Consider the following 25882-nt stretch of genomic DNA (forward strand, 5'->3'; position numbering starts at 1 on the left):
CCTGGGCGCGGACCAGGTCACCGCCACACGAGGACTACTACCCCCATCGGATCCGGCTCCGGGTATTCCCCGCGCGCCGCACTACAGCACTGGCCCAGGGGGTGAGTCACTTGTAATCGTTGTATTGTTGTATATGATAAAAAACTTGTTTTAATAAAAATGAACCTGATTAAAAAAAAGTCATTATTATTAGGGGATTTATTGACCCACATATGTATTTATTCTATAATCTTAGCACTATATATGATGTGTCACAAGTTTACCGCAACACAAATGAGCCAGAAGACCGCAGCGTCTGATTCCTCCTATTTCTGCACTCATTAGAAGCCTTTCACCTTCATATTAAATGGTGCAGGTTTCTTTTAGCAGTGCAGGGGTTAATCTATTTAGATGTGAGCTCCTGGAAGCTTACCTGCCATAATGCTTGCAGCTGTTCACTGTTAGCCACTCTCCCCTCTCCTATATATACTGGGCTCTGGCTAGCAGTCATTGCCAGAGCTATCTTCATGCTGCATGGTTAGGAATTCAGTGGCTTGTTGTTGTTTGAGAAGGTGTTTGGTGGATTTAGGTAAGACTGTTGTGTGGTTTTGGTTGTGGGTTAATCTTCTCCTCCTCCTACTTTGGTTTTTCCTCATCCTCCACTTCCCGGTGTTATCCTCTGTTGTTTCTGTGCTTATATTTGTATGATTGGTATTTTCCTTTATCCCTGTTTGTAGTACTTTGTTAGTCTGGTTAATGTAATGCCATACAATTCTACCACTCCTCTCTTCCCTGGGTGGGGGAAGGGAACAGACAGAGGACCGATTTGAGGAGCTCAGACAAGGTACGTGACCCCGGTGTCTTCACCTTCAGAAGTAATCCAGGGAACAGGGATAGCTAGGGCGCCCCTAGCATTCAGGACAGGGAAGTAGCCCCTGGTCCCGGGATACCCGACATAGTCATTACAATTTGTGTTTCACACCTTGTCTCTCTCTTATTTCTTCCCCTTTTCTTTCCAGAACCCCTTTCTATTTACTTTTTATTATTCTTTTATGTAGTTTTTTTCCTATGTGAGTGGTTGTCTTATTTAATAGGGCACCATAGTTAAAATCTCCTCCAATATTGATGGCATACATATATGATTTTTATACTTTTATAGCTAACCTGATACTTTTTCTTAATTTGCTAACTATCTGCATGTGGCTCCTGGATTAAGCGCTTCCGCTATGAGATTTATGTAGAACGAGCTTTTGTCTATGTCCGTTTCCATGGCGATTATGTAGCTTGTGATACCATGTGATTTCAGTTGGACAGATGACCTCATCACATGTCTGTTTCTCTTAGTGACGTCAAACACACTGTGCAATCATGTCTTCTATTGTATAAATCCGATTTATCCCCCCCAAACTAACTTAGTGGGGGCAATATCAGACTTCTATACCCGGGAAAATAATCAGTTTAGCAGCAGTAATAAAGTGACAGAGAATACAATGACTATCCTTGTTAATTGGACCCAGCAACATAGAAACAATATCTATTTCTGGAGTCCAAAGCAAATCAGACTCGTAAATATGAGGAAAAAAGCAATGTTGGCCTATAATGTGCGTATTTTCGTACAGCTTCACCAAATGTGTCCCATAGCGCTTCTATATATGCCACTTCTGCAACAAAGATCAGATTTGGGAGGAAAGGCAGAATGTAACCAGGAGGGAGTTTTATACCATAATTTTAAAATCTTGTAAATATTCTACTGTGTTTTATAAGACATAGACAACTTATGTGATAAAATAAACAACTTTTTCTATTCCTCGGGTGAAAATGTTTCCCCAAATCCCTTCTTCACATGGCAAAAAAGACTGCAAAGGATCTGACCTCCTCCCCAGGAGTAGTCCATAGGTCGCTGAGGCAATCCGTATAAGTTGGGGAAGCGCTCTGAATGCACAGGGTTTAAAAACTAGTCAGAGGCCTCCTTAGGAACTCTCCAGTTGTCACTTTGGTCATAAATTGTCAGAGCCCCTCTTGAAGTTAGTGTTATTTAAGAGATCTGCTAAAGATTTTAAATCTTTAAACTTTAGACTTGGTGACAGGTCCTCTTTTAAAGGCATTTTTTATTAAATTATATTTACATATGATTTACCTTATTTATTTTATTCTTTCAGCGTTGAATTAAATAATGCGAGGTGTATACACAGAGTTGGGCAGTATGTCGTGGACATCAGTTCCTTTGAACATTTGGTACTTCCTCTAATGGACCGTTTTGTAAGTTATTTTTAAGTATCTTGAATTTTATTGCGATTTGTATAATGTTATTTTTTAAGCGAAGAACAGTCAAATTTAAATATATCTCTGGTGGTCTTGATTGTTCATATTGATTTGCATTCAACATGTTGCTTCCTGGTGGGTAATAATTAACCAATAAACCATCCTAGGGTATTCTCTCCTAAGATAATATATAAGTTAAAGAATAACAAAACTTTACAAGTCACCATATTTTTCGGACTATAAGACGCACTTTTTTTCCTCCAAAATTTTGGAGGAAAATGGGGCGTGCGTCTTATAGTCCGAATGTTGCTGGGTGGTGTGTATATATACATACATACATATGACGCGCCCCTGGGCCTGTGTCGCGCTGCGCTGCGCATGCGGGAGCTTACCCGGAGCCGGATCTGTGGAGGGTTGTAGTCTCGTGGCGGTGACCCGGTCCGTGCCCAGGGAGTCAAACTAGACGGCAGTCCATTAGTAGTAAATGGTTGATGACTACGCCACCCGTTGAGTGCAGCCAGGGGGCTGCTGCTGCAGGGCAGACCGCTGAGGCCGATGGTGGGATTGTGCAGCGGGATAGTATAACCCCCAACGGGAGGGGTATGGCCTCAGGGCAGCCGACGTGGATGATGAGGGTAGCAGGAACCACTCAGAGACGGTACGGTGTAGTTCAGGGTCTTTACTGGTAACAACAAAAGACCCTCCCGGAGTACTTGCTAGCGGATGGGGCCTGGTCAGTCCTTGAGCAGATGGGATCTCCCCTGGCCAGGCGTAGTTGTAGGCCTCCCAAACTGACTGTACTCTTCTGGCTACCTTGCTAGGAGCTGATGTAAGTAGCCCACGTCCCTGAGTGTACCGTGTGGTGCTCACCCGTATGGCCGGTGACTCGGGGCCTTCTAATGGCTTCCGCTCCACGATGGCGGTGCTGGTCCCACGCGTGTGACCGTGCCTTCGGGCTTCTGGGCCAGAGGACCTGAAATCCCCTGCCTGACGGATTCTGCTGCTGGGCAGGAATTAGTCCCCACAGCCTCGGACTCCGGGTCCGGTAAAAAGTCTTCTTAGTCAGGGCGAACTCTGCAGCTGCCAGCCCCTGACTCCTTGTAACTGCTGTTTCTTCCTATGCTGTCTCTACTTCTTCTCTTCTTCTACTCACTCACCCTGCCTCAGCCCCAGGTTTATATAGGGGAAGTTCTTCCCCTCCCAAGACTGGGCAGGAGGTGTGGCATGCACAGGATCCCTGACTAAAGGACCTCCCACCTGCTCTCAGACATAACATTACGTTACTGTGGCAACCAGACCCCTGGGGTGTCACACATACATATACACACACACACACTGTGTGGGGGGAGCGGGGCACAGGAGGCAGCAGCCGCCTGCTGCAGCCTACACTGTCCCCGCTGTTAAAGAAAATGAGTATTCACTGCTCCCCACTCCCATAGGCGTGGGGAGCACTGAATATTCATGCTCCTTAATAGCGTCACACAGTGTATCAGCAGCGCGGCTCCTGGTGCTGCCAGGCGATCGCGTGTGCCCGCTATTAAAAGGCATGTATATTCACCCCCTCTCCACACCCATGAGCATGGGGAGGGGGTGAATATTCATGCTTTTTAATACGGGCACACGCGATCGCCCGGCAGCAGTTGGAGTCGCGCTGCGGCTACGCTGTGTGCCGGCTATTAAGGAGCATGAAGTCACTGCTCCCTGCGCACACTGTTCCAGCGTGAGGAGCAGTGACTTCCGGCCACTGATCTCTCCATGTGAGCCGCGCATGGCGTCACTGCCATGCGCGGCTCACATGGAGAGATCAGTGCGAGCAGACAGGTTGCAGCACTGGATGAGAGAGAAGAGAGGCGAGTAGGACTGTTTATTTTTTTATGTGCAGCGTGATGGGAATTAGGGGGACCATGAATACTAGGATAAGGATGAGGGGGCCATGCATACCAGGATAAGGATGAGGGGGATCATACATACCAGGGTAAGGATGAGGGGGCCATACATACCAGGATAAGGATGAGGGGGGATTATGCATACCAGTATAAGGATGAGGGGGATCATGCATACCAGGATAAGGATGAGGGGTGCCATGCATACCAGGATAAGGATGAGGGGTGCCATGCATACCAGCATAGGGATGAGGGGTGCCATGCATACCAGGATAGGGATGAAGGGTGCCATGCATACCTGGATAGGGATGAGGGGTGCCATGCATACCTGGATAGGGATGAGGGGTGCCATGCATACCTGGATAGGGATGAGGGGTGCCATGCATACCTGGTTAGGGATGAGGGGTGCCATGCATACCAGGATAGGGATGAGGGGTGTCATGCATATCAGGATGGAGGAGTGCCATGCATACCAAGATTGGGATGGGGGCCACGTATAATAGGAAGGGGGGGGGCATATATACCAGGATGGGGGATATTATCAGAATTGGGGGACATTACCCCTATACCAGTGTCAGCAGCAGACCCTCTCCCCCTTAACAGTGCATTATGACCACATTTTTTGCTTATATTTTTTTTCTATTTTCCTCCTCTAAAACCTAAGTGCATCTTATGGTCCGGTGCGTCTTATAGTCCGAAAAATACGGTACATGTCCATCATTTTTTTTAAAGATATTGTATTTGGGTTAATTACAATATTTTACAGCCGTCTTGCCAAAAAAAATAAATAAATAAAAGAGATGATGAATTGTGCTGTATCAACTTCCAAATCTGTACACCATATCTGGTGTCCTCGGAGACAGGAGCATGTAGGGAGATGGGGGATGGAGGGTTAAGAGCTCTGTGTGCTCCTCCTTCTTTATAGCATTTACAGTGTGAGCAAGATTTGTTAAAAAAGCAAAACAAAAAGGTTTTCATGAACTTGGTTTTAGCACATTTGAAGTATGAACTGATGTAACGATTCATTGGAAGTTATTTTGTTTAATTATTTTTAAAATGGCAGAAACTGCCTCCCAAGGCTTCAGCCAGCTACAACACTTAGCTGCATATATAACCCCTTCTCGACACACCCACACCATAGCCAGTAGATGCCGACTGCTACACGGTCGGCATCTACTCGTAAACAGCAGTGATCGGAGAAAGCTCCAGTTGTTGCTAGTTATCCATTTAAATGCCGCTATCAATCACAGATAGCAGCATTTAATTAACACAATTGTATATTTGCACACTAGCTTCCATCACGACACCCTTGTCTCCGGCCACAACGCCATTGTGTGGTGCTTTATGGGTTATCATTGCAGCTGGCAGCTTACTGAAGACCCCTAAAACTGCAGTTAGTCCTCCTGGGAAGCCCAGAGAATGTAATTTTATTTGTTTTTTTTTCTATATACTGCAATATTACAATATATAATCAAATGATTATAGGTTCAACTCCCCTAAGAAAACTAAAAAGTAAACTTAAATATGGTTTTAAAATGTATAAGTAAAAGAAAAATCCAATAACTGCTGTTTTCCCAGTTTAATCTCCTTCCTAATATTTTTTCTAAGCTAATTTTGCAGTGTAGAAATGAGCATTAACCTACTGAAAAAATCCACTGTTTTTAGGAAATGCTGAAATAAATTGTCCTTAAAGAAGTTGTCCACTAGTTTTTCATTGATGACCTATCCTTAGGATAGGTCATCAATGACTGATCGGCTGGGGTCCAACACCAAGCACTCCCGCCAATCAGCTGTTATCAGTGGCGGTAGCCGCCGACTGGAAGTACTCACTTGCGGAACTGGCCGTATTCTGGCAATGACCAAGGCTTTGTACTGCACATCTGCCTCCTATTCAAATCAATAGGAGGCTGATGTGCAGTACCCTGCAGCGGCCACTATCAGAAGACAGCCAGCTCTTCAAGTGAGTACTTCCGGCTGGCAGCCGCCGACATTGATAATAGCTGATCGGCAAGAGGTATCGGACCCCGGCTGATTAGACAAGGATAGGTCATGAATGAAAAAGTAGTGGACAATCTCTTTAAGCTCATACTGTAGATGAGAAACTCAGGGTGAAGTTATAGAACTATACTATGCAGGACGTGAACCACAAAGCCACATTCAGCGGGTGAAATCCGTATTGAATACGTCAGCAATCTTCTAAGTAAATATATTTCTAAAGGTGCTATTGGCATGAAATTCTCACCAGATGTCAGTAACAACCCATCGAATTCACGCAGGTAAAGAAATCAAAGCATAATGTCCATAAATTAAGTTATGTGTAATGATGAGAAATGACACAAGGAGAAAGTATTGAACACGTGAAGAAAGAGGTGCAAAAAGCCGTTGAAAGTCATAACACCATCTGAAATATGTCAGTAATTAAAAAGCAATCCTGCCACTTAGTGAAAAAAATATTAGCTGGTTCAACTGAAGGCCTACAAAAAGGTGTCTCATTACCAAGGTGCCACACAAGAAATTCTCATGATGGGTAAAACCAGTGAGATCTCTCAAGACCCTCGCAACATTATTGTTGCAAAACATACTGATGTCATTGGTTACAGAGGAATTTCTCAACTACTGAATGTCCCAATGAGCACTGTTGGGGCCATAATCCAGAAGGGGGAAGAACATAGGTCCCGCACCGCTCCCAGCACATTAACCCCCACAATGCTGCGATCGAAGTCGATCGCAGCATTGCGGGGGCAAGGAGAGAGGTAAGCGCGATACTCACCTCCTCTCCCAGCCTCCAGAGATGTCTGCGGTGGCTTCCGGGTGTTGTCATGATGACCCGATGTTGTCATGACATCAGGGTCACTAGGAGGCAGGAAATTACTTTGGTCATGCGCAGTGCATGACCAAAGTAATGTCTCCCCTGTGTGCAGCGCTGACAGGCTTCATGGCATAGGCAGCTGCTGCTCTCTATGCTATGCAGCCGATCAGGCTGCAAAAAGTGAAAATCCCATAGTGGGACATAGTGTAAAAGTAAAAAAAAGGGTAGGAAAATGGAAAAAAAAAAAAAATTGTAGAAATATTTAAAAAAAATAATCCCCAAAAATATATTGTACCCATAATTGTTATTTATTATGAAAAAAATAAAATAAACCAATGAAAGTACACATATTTGGTATTGCCGTGTCCGGAACGACCTGACCTATAAAACAGTCCCACTAGATAACCCCTTTAGTGAACACGGTAAAAAAATAAATAAAAAACAAAGCAAAAAACAATGCTTTATCATCATACCGCGAAACAAAAAATGGAATAACACGAAATCAAAAAGACGAATGTAAATAAAAATGGTACCGCTGAAAATGTCATCTTGTCCCGCAAAAAACAAGCCGCCATACAGCTCCATCGTAGTGCTTGCTACTTGAGTTTGCATGGGGTGCTCCAGTATGCACGGAGTATCATGGGTGTTCGAGTGACATGCTCAAGTCTCTGCCCCATATGCTTCGCTGCCAAAAAAAACATTGCTGGGATCGCCTACCATGCACGAGCGATCCCTGCATTTTTTTGGGGTGTCTAACAATCGTGAAACATTGGGGCGGGGGCTCGAACATGTCACTCGAGCACCTGTGATACATGGTGCACACCCGAGTACCCGATGCAAACTCAAGTAGCGAGCACTTGCACTCAAGACTAATGACAATTTATTCAATATGATGACCTAATGTTATCAAATTCTGTTGTACCTCTGGGTTCAAAATGTACACTATACCCTTTGATAAAATCCTTGAGGGGTCTAGTTTCCAAAATGGAGTCAATTGTGGGGAGTTTCCACTATTTAGGCACATCAGGGGTTGCCGAAATGCGACATGGCGTCCGCTCTTGATTCCAGCCAATTTTCTATTCAAAAAGTCACACAGTGCTCCTTCCCTTCTGAACCCTGCCGTGCGCCCAAGCAGTGGTTTTCCCCCACATATGGGGTATCGGCTTACTCAGGAGAGATTGCACAGCAAGTTGCATGTTGCAATTTCTCCTGTCACCCTTATGAAAATGCAAAACTGGGGGCTGAAAAACATTTTTGTGGGAAAAATATGAAAATTTTATTTTCATGGCTCCATGTTATAAACTTCTGTGAAGCACCTGGGGGTTCAAGGTGCTCACCACACATCTAGATAAGTTTCCTGAGGGGTCTAGTTTCCAAATTGGTGTCACTTGTGGGGGGTTTCCACTGTTTAGGCACATCAGGGGCTCTCCAAACGCAACATGGTGTCCGCTAATTATTCAAGCAAATTTTACATTTAAAAATCAAATGGCACTCCTTCCCTTCTGAGCCCTGCCGTGCGCCCAAACAGTGTTTTTTCCCCATGTATAGGGTATCTGCGTGCTCAAGGGAAATTGCACAACAAATTTTGGGGTCCACGTTTTCCTCTTACCCCTACAAAAATAAAAAAATTGGGGTCTAAAATAACATTTTTGTGAAAAAAGTTAAATGTTCATTTTTTTCTTCCACATTCCAAAAATTCCTGTGAAGCACCTGAAGGGTTAATAAACTTCTTGAATGTGGTTTTGAGCACCTTGAAGGGTGCAGTTTTTAGAATGGTGTCACTTTTGGGTATTTTCTGTCATAAAGGCCCCTGAAAGTCACTTCAAATGTGATGTGGTCCCTAAAAAACCGGTTTTGTAAATTTTGTTGGAAAAATGAGAAATCCCTGGTCAACTTTTAACCCTTATAGCTCCCTAATAAAATTAAAAAAAAAATTGGTTCCAAAATTGTGCTGATGTAAAGTAGACATGTGGGAAATGTTATTTATTAACTATTTTGTGAGATATATCTCTCTGATTTAAGGGCATAAAAATTCAAATTTTGAATTTGAGCGGCCACGGATGCTGCGAAACGCGCGTCGGGGTTAATCCACCACCTCTGGTGTGCTGCGTGCCTGCCCACAGTCCCTTTGATAAGACAGTAGGAAAAGAAAAACCCGGCACTCACGTGTTGATAATCAGTTGATTTATTCCACAACTCACACAAGACGTTTCAGCCTGTCCAAGGCTTTTTTCAATTTCCTACAGACATTGTTTTCCACGTGCACCACTCTAGCTATACGGAGTGCCGACTATTCCTTTTTGATACTGATCCTTTGATAAGACAGTCTTTGTGATCATTTGCCTAGCTATATAGGAAACTGAGCATGGATGTTACTGATAGGTTTAATATAGGCACCTTATTATTATAAGTGACTGGTCTTGTCCTACCTGTGCTGCACTTTAAACTAATATGGTACGCTATTCTTTATATGAATTTGCTACCAGGTACCCCTTGTGGGCTGGTGGGTTGAGCTGCCGCACACCTGTTTTTGCTGTCATTTTTCTTACTATTTTCTGTCCAATTGTATTTTTATATCTGTAATAAAATAAAGTATGTATCTTTTAACCATTAAAACTCTGTTTCCTCATTATATATGATATCAAGTTGAAGGTTCCTTCTTGAAAGCTGGGACCTAGGTTTATTGGTCCCTATAAAATAACTGCCGTCATTAACCCAGCAGCGTTTTGTCTTGAGCTACTTCAGGCCCTTCAGATCCATAATGTCTTTCACAGGTCTCTGCTCAAGAAATATGTGGAACCTCTTGAATACTCACCCTTACCGCCGCCCCCATTCCTGGTTGATGGTAATTTGGAGTTTCAGATTTCGGGGATTGTAGATTCTCGTTTCCCACGTCATTCACTACAATAGTTGGTGCACTGGAAGAGTTATGGTCCAGAGGAAAGGATGTGGGTTTCAGCATCAGAGGTGAATGCCCCCAGGCCGGTTTGTTCATTCCACACCTCTTATACTGAGAAACATGGTCCTGAGCGTCCGGAGGCCACTTGTAGAAGGGGGCTACTGTCACTGGTGTGTCAGGTGTAGCCGACAGTCGCTCTGGATCAGGCCCCTCCCCCTCCCTATTTAGGGCCTAGCTCAAGCGATATACAGGGCTTAGGTTTCCTGTTCAGCGATAGGTGTGGAGCCTATATAGAGACGGTAGGAAAGGTAGGGTGACATTAGATCTGCCTAGGGGTCTCCACTCCCCCTTTCCCTAGTGTTTGGACTACCTCCCCCTCTTCCCTTTGTGTTGCACTTAGTCTTTCCCACACCGTGTGTGACAGTTACCCAAAGAGAATTTCAGGGGTAGGTGCTGTAGTCTGTCTTCAGAAGTCAGTTCCCTGTGCAGCCTAATGTCATCGACGACTTGCCCATGCAGAAGTTCGTAACTGTTCATTACATGGAATTGCTCCCTCACAAAAGTGCTGAACTGCCTCAAAAATGTGGCTATGTCCTTGCCCGAGGAGTGCGGATTTCTTATGACTACTGTGATCCTCCTCTCGTCCCGTTGAATGGAACAGCTATCTATAAAACAAGCTAAAGGTTAAAGTTGCTATCATCATTGGCCCCAATCTCCTCCCTCTCATGTCCCGACTCTGCATTGAAGCATTATAACGAAATAATGCTATGCGCCCTGGATGAAGCCGCACCTCCTACACAAAGAACAGTTCGGCATAGACGGCGACAACCCTGGCACACGCCTCAAACACCTCTTCTCCAGCGGTGTTCCAGGTGCGCTGAAAGGCTGTGGAGAAAATCTAATCTGCCCAAAGATTTCCTCCATTATAAATTTACTAGATGGTGGCCCGATTCTAACGCATCGGGTATTCTAGCATATGTCTCCCGACCCTCCTTTATAATACCCCATGCAGGAAGTCACATCCCCCGTATATAATACCCCATGCAGGATGTCACATCCCCCGTATATAATAACCCATGCATATAATACCCCATGCAGGATGTCACATCCCCCGTATATAATACCCCATGCAGGATGTCACATCCCCCCTATATAATGCCCCATGCAGGAAGTCACATCCCACTATAGTGCCCCATGCAGGATGTCACATTCCCCCCTATATAATACCCCATGCAGGATGTCACCTCTCCCCCATATAATGCCCCATGTAGGATGTCACCTCTCCCCCCATATAATGGCCCATGCAGGATGTCACCTCTCCACCCATATAATGCCCCATGCAGGCTGTCACATCCCCCCTATATAATACCCCATGCAGGATGTCCCATCCCCCCATAGTGCCCCATGCAGGTCCCCTATGGCCCCATACAAAAAAAAAAAAAATCCAATACTCACCTCACTGCTTCTCTGGACTCCAGCGTAGCCGGCATCTTCACGCTGTGTGCTGTGACCGGTCAGGAGAGAGAGCGGTGTAAAGATGTCACCGCGCCCTCTGACCTGAGACGTCACAGAGTTGCAGCGGAAGACACAGGAGCTGCTGCGCAGGCATGGGGAGGGGTAAGTATGACGCCGGGTGCCGGGGTCCTGATCGAGTGGGGGGAGGGACGGGAGGAGAGGGGAGGGGAGAGGAGGGGAAAGGAGGGGAGGGGCGTCACACTTGTCCTCGGGAGATAAGCGGCCGTAGCCGCTGATCTTCCGACGATAGCCGCATGTAGGTCAGCGGCGCCTGCGGTCGGAGGACTTATGCTGCGAGCAGCCGGTTGCATCTCCCGGCTGCATCGCCGCTGACCTCCGTGCCACACATGAGCCGCTAATGGCCGCCATGTTTTCCTGAAATGCCGCGTCGCTGATTGGCTGCGGCCGGACCAATCAGTGACCCGGGATTTCAAGGACAGACAGACGGGATAAAACAATTATATAGATAGATGCTGAAAACATATAACTCTGCACTTCACCTCTCCAAACAAACCTACTTTAACAACCTCATAATCTCACTTTCCAATAATACTAAACTACTCTTTGACACGTTTCATTCTCTCCTCAATCAAACAGCACAGGCCCTGATCACCGACCTCAGCGCAGACGATCTGGCCAATTATTTCAAAGAAAAAATTGACCATATCCGACAGGAAATTTTCTCCCAATCCCCAAACGTTTTGCATGCTCTCCCCCGCCACATTGTATCTTGCTCACTTTCTGATTTCGAACCAGTCACGGAAGATGAAGTGATCAGACTCCTTGTATCTTCTCGCCCTACCACCTGCACCAGTGACCCTATTCCCTCACATCTCCTTCAGTCCCTTGCTCCAGCTGTCACCACTCACCTAACTAAAATTTTCAACCTCTCCCTCTCATCTGGTATCTTTCCCTCTTCTTTTAAACACGCCAGCATACATCCATTACTTAAAAAAACATCCCTTGACCAGAACTGCACGGCTAACTACAGACCTGTTTCCAATCTTCCCTTTATCTCTAAACTCTTGGAACGCCTGGTCCATTCCCGTCTAATCCGCTATCTCTCAGACAACTCTCTTCTTGACCCTTTACAATCTGGTTTCCGCTCTTTACATTCTAAAGAAACTGCCCTCACTAAAGTCTCTAATGATCTACTAACAGCTAAATCTAATGGTCACTATTCCCTGCTGATTCTCCTGGATCTCTCCGCAGCATTTGACACTGTGGATCATCAGCTCCTCCTCACTATGCTCCGCTGTATTGGCCTCAAGGACACTGTTCTCTCCTGGTTCTCCTCCTACCTCTCTGACTGCTCCTTCTCGGTGTCTTTCGCCAGCTTCTCCTCCTCTCTCCTTCCCCTTACTGTCGGGGTTCTTCAAGGATCAGTCCTAGGCCCCCTTCTTTTCTCCTTATACACTGCTCCCATTGGACAAAAAATCAGCAGATTCGGTTTTCAGTACCATCTCTATGCTGATGACACCCAATTATACACCTCTTCTCCAGACATCACCCCTGCATTACTACAAAAGGCCAGTGATTGTCTTTCTGCTGTGTCTAACATTATGTCCTCCCTCTGTCTAAAACTGAATCTGTCAAAAACTGAACTACTCGTATTTCCTCCCTCCACTAACCTACCTGTGCCCGATATTGCCATTTCCTTTTGTGGCTCAACCATTACTCCTCAGCAACAAGCTCGCTGTCTTGGGGTAATTTTTGACTCAGATCTTTCCTTCACTCCTCACATCAAATCACTCGCTCGTTCATGTCATCTACACCTCAAAAACATCTCAAGAATCAGGACTTTTCTCACCTTTGACTCGGCAAAAACTCTTACTGTCGCTCTTATTCATTCTCGTCTGGACTACTGCAACTCTCTACTTATTGGGCTCCCTCTTACTAAACTCTCCCCTCTCCAATCTGTCCTTAACGCAGCAACGAGGATCATATTCCTCGCCAACCGCTACACCGATGCCTCTTCCCTATGCCAGTCATTGCATTGGTTACCCATCCAATATAGAGTTCAATTTAAACTTATCACGCTTGCCCACAAAGCGCTCTATGCTTCAGTACCCCCCTACATCTCCTCCCTTGTCTCAGTCTACCACCCTACACGTGCCCTCCGTTCTGCCAGTGACTTAAAACTTAAATCCTCCATAATCCGAACTTCCCACTCCCGTCTCCAAGATTTCTCTCGTGCTGCGCCAATTATTTGGAATGCACTACCCAGGACAGTTCGATTAATTCCCAATACCCACAGTTTCAAGCGGACCCTAAAAACCCATTTCTTTAGACTGGCGTATCGCCTCCACACATTATCTGTCCGTCCCAGTTTTCCCCCATATTAAAATCTTTTTCAATTTCAGGTTCATACCAACCATGCACATAATAGCCTCGGTCAGGACTGCACACATACTGGCAGGCGACCAGTCCATGTATTATTTATCCTATATAGTATATCAGGGCTGCATTATACAATATATGTACATTCTACCTTTTGTGTCTCCCCCATTTCCTCATAGACTGTAAGCTTGCGAGCAGGGCCCTCACTCCTTTCGATATGAGATATGTTTATTCTGTATTGTTTGTATAAGTCCCCCCTAAAATTTGTAAAGTGCTGCGGAATATGTTGGCGCTATAAAAATAAAAATTATTATTAATCCGGTCCTGCTGCTTGAAGGCTTCCTAGTACCTTCTGCAGGTGTATACCATGGCGAAGGTCACAATGAAGAATCCCGTTAAAGAGGGTTGGACGTTGAGGGTTACTACTTTTGGAGAAGGCCTCATCCAAAAGAATTTTCTTACTAAAAACGTTGTGGTATTTGTCCGGCACTCTTCTGTTCAGCTCCTTCTGTTAATCTCTTTCAGCTTTGAAGGGAACCTGTCACCAGAAAAATGCTATTAACCTGCAGATATGGGGTAAATATGCAGTTTAATAGTTATTAATCTGCCCGATGCCTGCACTTAGCTGAATGTTGTGGGGAGAAAATTAACTTTATTCTCCCCGCAGCGTTACGGTTTCAGTCACGGGTGCGGCACCGGCGCAGGTTGAGTCACCACTCTGACGGCCGACCCCATTGCAGAGCGGAGCTTAACGTGTGTCCTCCTCCACAATTATTATTATGTTTTATTATTTATTTATATAGTGCCATTGATTCCATGGTGCTGTACATAAGAAGGGGATACATACCATATACAGATATCACTTACAGTAAACAAACTAACAATGATAGACTGGTACAGAGGGAAGAGGACTCTGCCCTTGCTGGCTTATATTCTACAGGAATGGAATGGCAATTTATTTGGTGCAGTACCAATTGGCTATTAAGTTTCTCTTTGAAGAATACAGAGACATAAAGAGAGTCATTGAGTTGCAATATCACAAACACAATTGGATCATTTGTGTTGACCTTAAAATGCTATGCTTCCTTCTTGGTCAGCCACTCTTATAAACAAAATATCCTTCTTTTATGTGCATGTGGGACAGCAGTGCTCGTGAGAAGAATAGGGTAGAGAGGAATTGGCCTCAAAGATCTGACGTCCAACCTGGTTATCCAAACATTATGCATTAGCCACTTTTTGACAGAACATTATATTCCCATCTCTGCACATGAAACTGGGTCTCATGAAACAATTCGTTCAATCTTTGACCTCAGAAAGAGACTGTTTCAAGTACCTCATTTTGGCATTTCCTAGCCTGTCATTTGAGAAAACAAAGGCCAGTGTGTTTGATGGTCCACAGATTTGTCAGCTCATCAAAGATAAACATTTCATCAGGACAATGTCAGAACTCCAAAAGAATGCTTGATTATCATTCAAAGACCTTGTCAAGGACTTTGTTGGAAATTGGAAATTCATGAGCAAACAATTACACTAAAATTGTCCAGAAACTCTTGGGAGAGCTACAAAATGCATGGTTGTTTCTGCATAGCTATCTTGCAAACTTTCCTGAAAACCTTAGTGATGAGCAAGGTGAACAATTCCACCAAGATTTGAAGGTCATGGAAGGACTGTATCAGGGTAGATGGGATGTGATGTGCATGGGAGGGTGGTGGTATAATGAAGAGAGGAGGCGGGGATTTCTTCTAGGCACCGCACACACTGGAACCTGGAAGAAATCATTAGTATAAAGAAATAAAATAAGATGTCTGAACAAGACCACTAATATGAGGCATACAGGTAGGACTGGTCTAACATTTCTGTCACCTGTATGCCCATATTAATAGGTTATATATGTACCAGTGGGTGACAGATTCCCTTTAAAAAGTTGCACTATATAGTGAAATAATATACTATAATGCACTATATATGCACTATATGCACTATATATGCACTATAATGCACTATAATAATATACTATAATGCACTATAATATACTATAATGCACTATATAGTGAAAAACTGGGGATTCAGAAGCCAAAAGTTAGTCAAAAACAAGTGTCAGATCTAACGCAGCTAAAATTTGTGTTCACCAAGTCCGATGCATCTCTAAATTTATTCGGATACATGTAGTCCAAGAGGAAAACGAATAGTGCAGTGTCACTAATAGGAGGAGTATTTATAAAGCCAAGTGATGCAGTTTTAAGGATTGCATCATTGGAGCTGAGATGGCAGTTTTCTATTGGTCACTCTGAGAGGATACAATACGGATTGCTCAGTAGACTACTGATGTAATATTGATGATGCACTAATGATGCAATCTTCCCTCAAGACTGTCATAAATAACTACCCCTGTATTTTGAAAATTAGTGGCAATTAAAAAAATTTAAACATCATTTGCATTACTCCAAAATTAGTTCTGTAGTTTTATTTGAAAAATAAAAATAAGATATACTCCCCTCCTGCACTGTTGTTGTTACAGCGATGTCGGCGCCAGATTTCCCTGGGCTTGTGTGACATTGTTATGCCACGTGAGTCTTGCTGCCAATCAGTGGACACTATTTGGCTTCTGTGCTTCAGATGAGCCTCAGAAAAGTGAAACTCGTGAGAGCACAGTAGCTGAATAGCAACCGCTGATTCTTATACTACATGTGAACCCAGCAGGCAATGTTATGCGAGCTCTGGAAGACCCAGCACTGGCATATCTGGAATGCAAATGGAGGAGAGGAGTGCATGTCATTTTTATTTTACAAGGGGGACTGCTTTATTTAAAAAGGAGTTGTCCAGGTAGTGGACAACCCATTTAAGTTCAACTCTTTCTATGACTGATCCACTTTGGGTGAAGACCAGTGTAACTTATTACAAGCAGCGTACCCTTCCATTATCTAAAATTACCTGTTTTTTTAATGAACATACCGTATTTTTCGGACTCCAAAAATTTGGAGGAAAGTGGGGGGAGGCTGCGTCTTATAGTCCGAATGTGGGGTGCGTGTGTAATATAAATAATTATTTGAAATAGGAAATAATTATTTGATCCTTCGCTGTTTTTGTAAGTTTGCCCACTGACAAAAACATGAACAGTCTATAATTTTAAGGGTAGGTTAATTTTAACATTGAGAGACAGAATATCCAAATAAAACATCAAGAAAATCACATTGTATAAATTAGATAAATTTATTTGCATTTTGCAGTGACAAATAAGTATTTTTGATCCCCTACAAACCATTATGAGTTCTGGCTCCTACAGACCAGTTAGACGCTCCTAATCATCTCGTTACCTGCATTAAAGACAGCTGTCTTACATAGTCATTTATATAAAAGACTCCTGTCCACAGACTCAATCAGTCCCACCCTCCACTCCCAATTCTCCATGTGCTCGCCCCACCCTCCACTCCCAATTCACCATGTGCTTTCCCCCCCACTTCCAATCCTCCATGTGCTCATTCCCCCCACTCCCAATTCTCCATGTGCTCTTGCAAACCTCCACTCCCAATTCCCCATGTGCTCATCCCCCACTCCCAATTTTCCACCCCCAAGACCATTTAATTAATTCTATTTAAAAAAATAAAGTTTTCATACTTACCTCTCATACGATCCCTGCAGCTGTACTGCCATCCTGGTGCTCTATGCAGGCGATGTATGCGATGTGTCATCGCATACGCGCCTTCACCAGCGCGTCACTGAAGGGGAGGAGGGACTACCTTGGAGATGCTGCTTGGCCATTCAGTTTTGAAGGCTGTGAGCGCTCCTAGGGTCCCTTCGCTGAGGAGAACTATGCCATTGGGTTCTACTGACTTCTGGTCAGATGACGGCACGTACGTGATGTCACCTGACCAGAAATCCGGAGAAGTATGAGGGAGCTGCTGGAGCTGCGTGACTGCGGAGCTCCGGTAAGGCACTTGGCACCGAGGAGTGCACCGCTTTGGCGGTGCCCTGGTGCTCGGCACTTTGTTACAGCATGGGGTCCCTTGAGCTGCTCACGGGACCCCATACAGCAGTAAGGGCAGTAATGCCCTGATGGCGGCCCTGCATATCAGGATGAGGGGTGCCATGCACACCAGGATGGGGATGAGGGGTGCCATGCTTACCAGGATGGGGATGAGGGGTGCCATGCATACCAGGATGGAGATGAGGGGTGCCATGCTGTTGAGGGAGGGCAATGGCCCTTCACAGTTGACCTAGTGAGTGTCAAATTATTATGTTGATTGCGCAATCCAACAGGGAACCAGACGGAGACAGTGTGCTCTGTATGGGAGGATTCAAAAGAATCTCTGATCCCGTTTATTTTGCTTAGCATTTTATATTGTTTTGAGTTTATTAATGTCCAGTCACTTACAGCCACACTACAGGCTTGAGCCAATGTTAGTGCAATTATTACGGAAACACATATATGGTCATATTATCGTTAGTTTGAAGCACGCTGGAAATTTACAAGGTCAATCCTGGCCTAGACTAGTTAGATAACAGGAGCAGAGTGTCTCACAGAATGTTCTTGTGAGAAAAGGTTAGTGTGGGAAAGTTGCATGGGAAGAGAAAGAAAGAAAGAAAGAATGTATGTTATTCAAGGAGTGATAATAACATGATTTTAAAGCAAGCTGACAAAATGGAGTTGCTCTAGCATGAGTATCAATATGTCCTTTACAATGCATACCAGGATGGAGACGAGGGGTGCCATGCGTACCAGGATGGAGACGAGGGGTGCCATGCATACCAGGATGGAGACGAGGGGTGTCATGCATACCAGGATGGAGACGAGGGGTGTCATGCATACCAGGATGGAGACGAGGGGTGCCATGCATACCAGGATGGGAATCAGGGGTGCCATGCATACCAGGATGGGAATCAGGGGTGCCATGCATACCAGGATGGGAATCAGGGGTGCCATGCATACCAGGAATGGGAATCAGGGGTGCCATGCATACCAGGAATGGGAACCAGGGGTGCCATGCATACCAGGAATGGGAACCAGGGGTGCCATGCATACCAGGATGGGAACCAGGGGTGCCACGCATACCGGGATGGGAATCAGGGGTGCCATGCATACCAGGATGGGGATGGGGGCCACATATAATAGGAAGGGGGGGCCGTATATACCAGGATGTGGGATATTAACAGAATTAGGGGACATTACCCCTATAACAGTGTCTGCAGCAGACCCCCTCCCCCTTAACAGTGCATCATGACCACATTTTTTGCATCTCATGGTCCGAAAAATACGGTATTTAAAATTCTGAGCTTAAATTTGTACAATCAAGGGACAAAGATTATTCTACTACTCCTGTTTGACAGAATCAGCTACCATTTGTCAGTGGTTTCTAATCTGAACATTTTTTTTATTTTTCTTTTGCTGTTTTTTTTTTTTTAACGGCTTTTGTAACTGTGTGTTCGAACATGTTTTTTCTCAAGATCAGTCTTGTACATGTCTGTAGTGTTTTTATGTATACCTAGCATTACAAAATGATACAATTCAATAATTTTTCACATGTATATTTTAATTTTTTTTTCAGAGTTCAACCACAAATATATCGCAGAAAACTGTATGCGTTATTGATGAAATTGGAAAAATGGAATTATTTAGCCAACCATTTATTTTGTCTGTGAAAAAAATCTTGGATAACCAATCAGCTGTGGTGTTTGGATCTTTGCCAATATCCAGAGGGAGATTTCTACCATTTGTTGAAGAAGTAAAACATCGACAAGATGTTAAACTTTTTAATGTAGGTAATTTTTTTTACATATTTAATATATATTTTTGGATGCTAACTTTCCTACATAAGGTTTCAAATTAGTATGACTTGTCTCTTTAGTAGCTTCATTTTAGTTTTTCTTGTTGTAAAATATTCAGTATAACCTGTGCTGTAATAATTTAATCCACTGTAGTGAGGACTGCCTACTGGACCGAAAATATCAGTGATTGACAGCTCTCTTTGTATAAGTGTCCATACAGACTTAGCTGTCAGTCACTGATAGGACTGCCCATTGGACTGAAAATCACAGAAAGGGGCAGACGATTAAATAACTAATATACAAGGTATACTGAATCTTGTCTCACAAAACTATATATCAATCTACTCCTTTCCCCTTTTATAATGAAGAGCTATATTAGAACAAGCAGACTAATTGTCGCGTTATACATATTATCAGAGCCACAATAAAACCATTTACAGGGAATCTGTGACCAGATTTTTCTACCCCATCTGAGAGAAGGAATTAATGTAAGGTCAGAGACTTTGATTCCAGCAATATATCAATTAATGTACTGGATGCAGCATCAGGGGCGTACATAGGAATCATGGGGCCCCATAGCAGAAGCTCTAATTGGGCCCCCCCCCAAAAAAAAGAAAATGTAAATAATAGTCTGGATCACCAAAGATCAGATCTCACAACTTTCCATCCTTTACATAGTAATTTTCCTCCTGCTGAAGTCCTAGATCTCTTTCATTGCCCCATAAAGTGTGATGCCAATAAAAGGGCCCCCCAAACACAGTATGATACCCCCATGGTGAATTCCTCCACATACGCAGTATAATGACCCTACTATACCGCACCTCAACTCCCAGGGCAAAAGTATGCTGACCCCAACACAGTATGATCCCCCAACTGTGAGCCCCTAGAGCTAGAGAGGATGGTACATAATAAGTGAGGGTGTTATACATAATAAAAGAGGAAACTATATAACTAAGGATGGAGCTATACATAATAAGTGAGTACACTATATACTAAGGGACTGTGCTATACATAATGAGGCTACATTCCTGCATCTGTGCAGTGTCGGTCTGCTGCCCTGTTTTACTGACGCATTGAGCATGTCCTATTCTAATCCTCAAAATCGGATAAGAACAGGACATTCTCTGACCCTCTTAGATCTCATTCTCAGATCCGTGATTTTCATGGATGTGTGAATGGATCTATAAAACTGTACAAGTCCGTAAACCATCCTATATAAAAATCTGGCAGCACATGGACATTTCACACAAATGTGAGAATGCAGCCTAAGGGATTTTACAGATACAGTCATATGAAAAAGTTTGGGCACCCATATTAATCTTAAGCTTAATGTTTTATAAAAATTGGTGTTTTTGCAACAGCTATTTCAGTTTGATATGTGTAATAACTGTTGGATACAGTAATGTTTCTGCCTTGAAATGAGGTTTATTGTACTAACAGAAAATGTGCAATCTGCATTCAAACAAAATTTGACAGGTGCATAAGTATGGGCACCTCACCAGAAAAGTGACATTAATATTTAGTAGATCCTCCTTTTGCAAAAATAACAGCCTCTAGTCGCTTCCTGTAGCTTTTAATGAGTTCCTGGATCCTGGATGAAGGTATTTTTGACCATTCCTCTTTACAAAACAATTCCAGTTCAGTTAAGTTTGATGGTCGCCGAGCATGGACAGCCTCTTCAAATGATCCCACAGATGTTCAATGATATTCAGGTCTGGGGACTGGGATGGCCATTCCAGAACATTGTAATTGTTCCTCTGCATGAATGCCTGAGTAGATTTGGAGTGGTGTTTTGGATCATTGTCTTGCTGAAAGATCCATCCACTGCGTAACTTCAACTTTATCACTGATTCTTGAACACTATTGCCAAGAATCTGCTGATACTGAGTGGAATCCATGCATCCCTCAACTTTAACAAGATTCCCAGTGCTGGCATTGACCACACAGCCCCAAAGCATGATGGAACCTCCACCAAATTTTACTGTGGGTAGCAAGTGTTTTTCTTGGAATGCTGTGTTTTTTTGCCACCATGCATAACGCCTTTTTGTATGACCAAACAACTCAATCTTGGTTTCATCAGTCCACAGGACCTTCTTCCAAAAAGAAATAGGCTTCTTCCAATGTGCTTTTGCATACCTCAGCCGACTCTGTGCGTACTTGCAGAAACGGCTTCTTTCGCATCACTCTCCCATACAGCTTCTCCTTGTGCAAAGCGCGTTGTATAGTTGACCGATGCACAGTGACACCATCTGCAGCAAGTTGATGCTGCAGCTCTCTGGAGGTGGTCTGAGGATTGTCCTTGACTGATCTCACCATTCTTCTTCTCTGCCTTTCTGATGTTTTTCTTGTCCTGACACTTCTGGCCTTAACAAGAACTGTCCCTATGTTCTTCCATTTCCTTACTATGTTCCTCACAGTGGAAACTGACAGGTTAAATCTCTGAGACAGCTTTTTGTATCCTTCCCCTGAACAACTATGTTGAATAATCTTTGTTTTCAGATCATTTGACAGTTGTTTTGAGGAGCCCATGATGCCACTCTTCAGAGGAGATTCAAACAGGAGAACAACTTGCAAGTGGCCACTTTAAGTAGCTTTTCTCATGATTGCATACACCTGGCTATAAAGTTCAAAGCTCAATGAGGTTACAAAACCAAAAAAAGTGCTTTAGTAAGTCAGTAAAAAGTAGGCAGGAGTATTTAAAACAAGAAAATGATAAGGGTGCCCATACTTATGCACCGGTCAAATTTTGTTTGAATGCAGATTGCACATTTTCTGTTAGCACAATAAACCTCATTTCAAGGCAGAAACATTACTGTGTCCAACAGTTATTACATATATCAAACTGAAATAGCTGTTGCGAAAACACCAATTTTTATAAAACATTAAGCTTAAGATTAATAGGGGTGCCCAAACTTTTTCATATGACTGTACCATTATCCAAGTCACACAGTGCAGATACAGAATAATATTTGCATCCAGGCACTTACCGCTGATGTGTCATCTGATCAGAGTCAGTTTCTGCTGCTTCTTCTCCATCTGGTCAGACCTTCATGTCGACATCTCCCAGCCACGACTCGTCTTGTCACGATGATCTCCAGCCTAGAAAATAACAAGGTCACATATTGTATGCATACATGTCTCCCCCGCTCTGCGTCCTCGAATACAGATATGTAACCCCCCCATTAATATACTATTAGCCACTTAGTAATCAAAATATAAAGTGATAAGCAGCACTGTGCCCCCCATTAACTATAATCTCCACCAGCCAATAATATAAATTATTCAGTCTCTGTGACTCTCCCCAATTAACTGTAAGGCTATGTGCACACGGAAAACATGCAAGGCTTCACAGTACAGCACAGTGAAACCCCCATTATTGCTCTCTCCCAGCACCCCCATCATTGCTCTCTCCCACCACCTCCATCATTGCTCTCTCTCAGCACCCCCATCATTGCTCTCTCCCACCACCTCCGTCATTGCTCTCTCTCAGCACCCCCTTCAATGCTCTGTCCCAGCACCCCCGTCATTGCTCTGTCCCAGCACCCCCGTCATTGCTCTGTCCCCGCACCCCCGTCATTGCTCTGTCCCCGCACCTCCGTCATTGCTCTGTCCCCGCACCCCCGTCATTGCTCTGTCCCCGCACCCCCGTCATTGCTCTGTCCCCGCACCCCCGTCATTGCTCTGTCCCCGCACCCCCGTCATTGCTCTGTCCCAGCACCCCCGTCATTGCTCTGTCCCAGCACCCCCGTCATTGCTCTGTCCCAGCACCCCCGTCATTGCTCTGTCCCAGCACCCCCGTCATTGCTCTGTCCCAGCACCCCCGTCATTGCTCTGTCCCAGCACCCCCGTCATTGCTCTGTCCCAGCACCCCCGTCATTGCTCTGTCCCAGCACCCCCGTCATTGCTCTGTCCCAGCACCCCCGTCATTGCTCTGTCCCAGCACCCCCGTCATTGCTCTGTCCCAGCACCCCCGTCATTGCTCTGTCCCAGCACCCCCGTCATTGCTCTGTCCCAGCACCCCCGTCATTGCTCTGTCCCAGCACCCCCGTCATTGCTCTGTCCCAGCACCCCCGCCATTGCTCTGTCCCAGCACCCCCGCCATTGCTCTGTCCCAGCACCCCCGCCATTGCTCTGTCCCAGCACCCCCGCCATTGCTCTGTCCCAGCACCCCCGCCATTGCTCTGTCCCAGCACCCCCGCCATTGCTCTGTCCCAGCACCCCCGCCATTGCTCTGTCCCAGCACCCCCGCCATTGCTCTGTCCCAGCACCCCCGCCATTGCTCTGTCCCAGCACCCCCGCCATTGCTCTGTCCCCGCACCCCCGCCATTGCTCTGTCCCCGCACCCCCGCCATTGCTCTGTCCCCGCACCCCCGTCATTGCTCTGTCCCCGCACCCCCGTCATTGCTCTGTCCCCGCACCCCCGTCATTGCTCTGTCCCCGCACCCCAGTCATTGCTCTGTCCCCGCACCCCCGTCATTGCTCTGTCCCCGCACCCCCGTCATTGCTCTGTCCCCGCACCCCCGTCATTGCTCTGTCCCCGCACCCCCGTCATTGCTCTGTCCCCGCACCCCCGTCATTGCTCTGTCCCCGCACCCCCGTCATTGCTCTGTCCCCGCACCCCCGTCATTGCTCTGTCCCCGCACCCCCGTCATTGCTCTGTCCCCGCACCCCCGTCATTGCTCTGTCCCCGCACCCCCGTCATTGCTCTGTCCCCGCACCCCCGTCATTGCTCTGTCCCCGCACCCCCGTCATTGCTCTGTCCCCGCACCCCCGTCATTGCTCTGTCCCCGCACCCCCGTCATTGCTCTGTCCCCGCACCCCCGTCATTGCTCTGTCCCCGCACCCCCGTCATTCCTCTTCCCAGCCCCATTATTGCTCTTCCCAGCCCCATCAGCCCCATTATTGCTCTCCCCAGCCCCACCATCCCACCATTGCTCTCCCCCCACCTCCCCTCCCCAGCGTTTCAGTAAAAAAAAAACAACTTACCTCAGCTCGCTCCCCTGCAGCATCCTCCTGATTGCCGTTAGCTTTCTTCCTGACCCAGGCGCGCGCTGCATGATGACGTCATCAACCTGCGCGCGCTTCGGTCAGGGAGGAAGCAGAGGACGAACCCTCCAGCTCCGCTGCTATTCTTCTCCTGACAGCAGCAGAGCTCCAGGGATCGCTCACTGACCACCACGTGCAGGGAGCAGCTGCACCTTGCGGGCCCCTTGGTGCAACTGCATGGTGGGGACCCGATGCGGCTGCACCGGCGGCGGTATGTCCACCCCTGGACAGCTATGGGGCCCCCCCGGCTCACGGGCCCCATAGGAGTCGCGTGGTCTGCCGCCATTGGCGGTACGCCACTGTGCAGCATTTGTTATAAATCTGCCAGCTCTCTGAATGCTGAGCCCTGAATAACCCCTCCCATACCACTGATTGGCAGCTTTCTGTGTACATTGGAATCTGTGGGGGTGAGGTTATACGGAAAAGGAGTACTACGTGGCATGAAACAGCTAGTCTAGTTATAATCTACTGCTGATAAAACACTGATTTTATTGAAGCAACACACAGACTAGTAAGTGACAGATTGCTGGAGTCGGTCGCTGGCCTGCTGCTCTCAGATTACTTGACAAAAACCTGCTGACCAGATTCCCTTTAAGCACTACTTAACTTTTTTGGTGGACTGTTTACTTGTAAAAAAACTGCATAAATAATTTTCTGGCCTTTTTTGGTTAACAAAAGTTTTCCAGGCATTTTCCTGCCCTATCTTAGAGAATAGGAGCATGCCTGAAAAAATGCTATGGCACTTAAAGGGGTTTTCCCACGAACAAAAGTTAATTTTAAAAATTGTCTTCGTCTGACAGCTCCTGGCAGGGGAGGAAGCAAAAGAGTATACAGACATTACAGCCGGGGATCACACAGGACTAATTTTGTGAGGTAAAACATTTCACTGCCTGTTTTTAAACAATATTTTACCTCACAAAATGATTCCTCTGCGATCCCAGGCTGTAATGTCTGTATTGTCTTTTGCTTCCTCCTCTGCCCAGGAGATGTGGTATGTTCCATACACGGTCAGAAACAGCCATTTTTTAAAATGAACTTTTGTTCGTGGGAAAACCCCTTTAAGGTTTACCGGTAATCAGCATAGAGCTCACTTGCAAATACAACTGCACTGTCCATTGCTCTAGAAAAAAATGCTTCCCCTCTGTTTCTTAGTTTGTTAGTAGGCATACCAGGCCATCTCTCCTCACACTTTTCAAGAGACTGACCTTCACTTAAGAGTAGCCATCTCCATAAATAACTAACAAATAAAGTTGCACTCTGTAGTGCTATACCATGTAAGCATGAAATATGTATGACATTTGAATTACATTACTGCTCTAGAAAATAGGAAAAAAATAAGATACTTAACACATAATTTGGCCAGTTCATGCAAGCCCAGCAGCAACT

The 25882-nt window shown here is 45.2% G+C and overlaps 1 protein-coding gene across 2 annotated transcripts in view; it reads left to right on the plus strand.

Moving 5' to 3' along the window:
• The window catches only part of NTPCR (nucleoside-triphosphatase, cancer-related), a 165054-nt gene that overhangs the window by 99382 nt on the left and 39790 nt on the right, over positions 1-25882 (plus strand). For both annotated transcript variants that reach the window (XM_073671451.1, XM_073671452.1), the window contains 2 exons: positions 2139-2238; positions 19231-19440. In XM_073671451.1, coding sequence (XP_073527552.1) covers positions 2139-2238; positions 19231-19440 — 310 coding nt within the window. The remainder of the gene's footprint in view (positions 1-2138; positions 2239-19230; positions 19441-25882) is intronic.

Source organism: Phyllobates terribilis, unplaced genomic scaffold (genome assembly GCF_046119375.1).
Source record: "Phyllobates terribilis strain yellow unplaced genomic scaffold, ASM4611937v1 Scaffold_3__8_contigs__length_932513732, whole genome shotgun sequence".
NCBI classification, from domain to species: Eukaryota; Metazoa; Chordata; class Amphibia; order Anura; family Dendrobatidae; genus Phyllobates; species Phyllobates terribilis.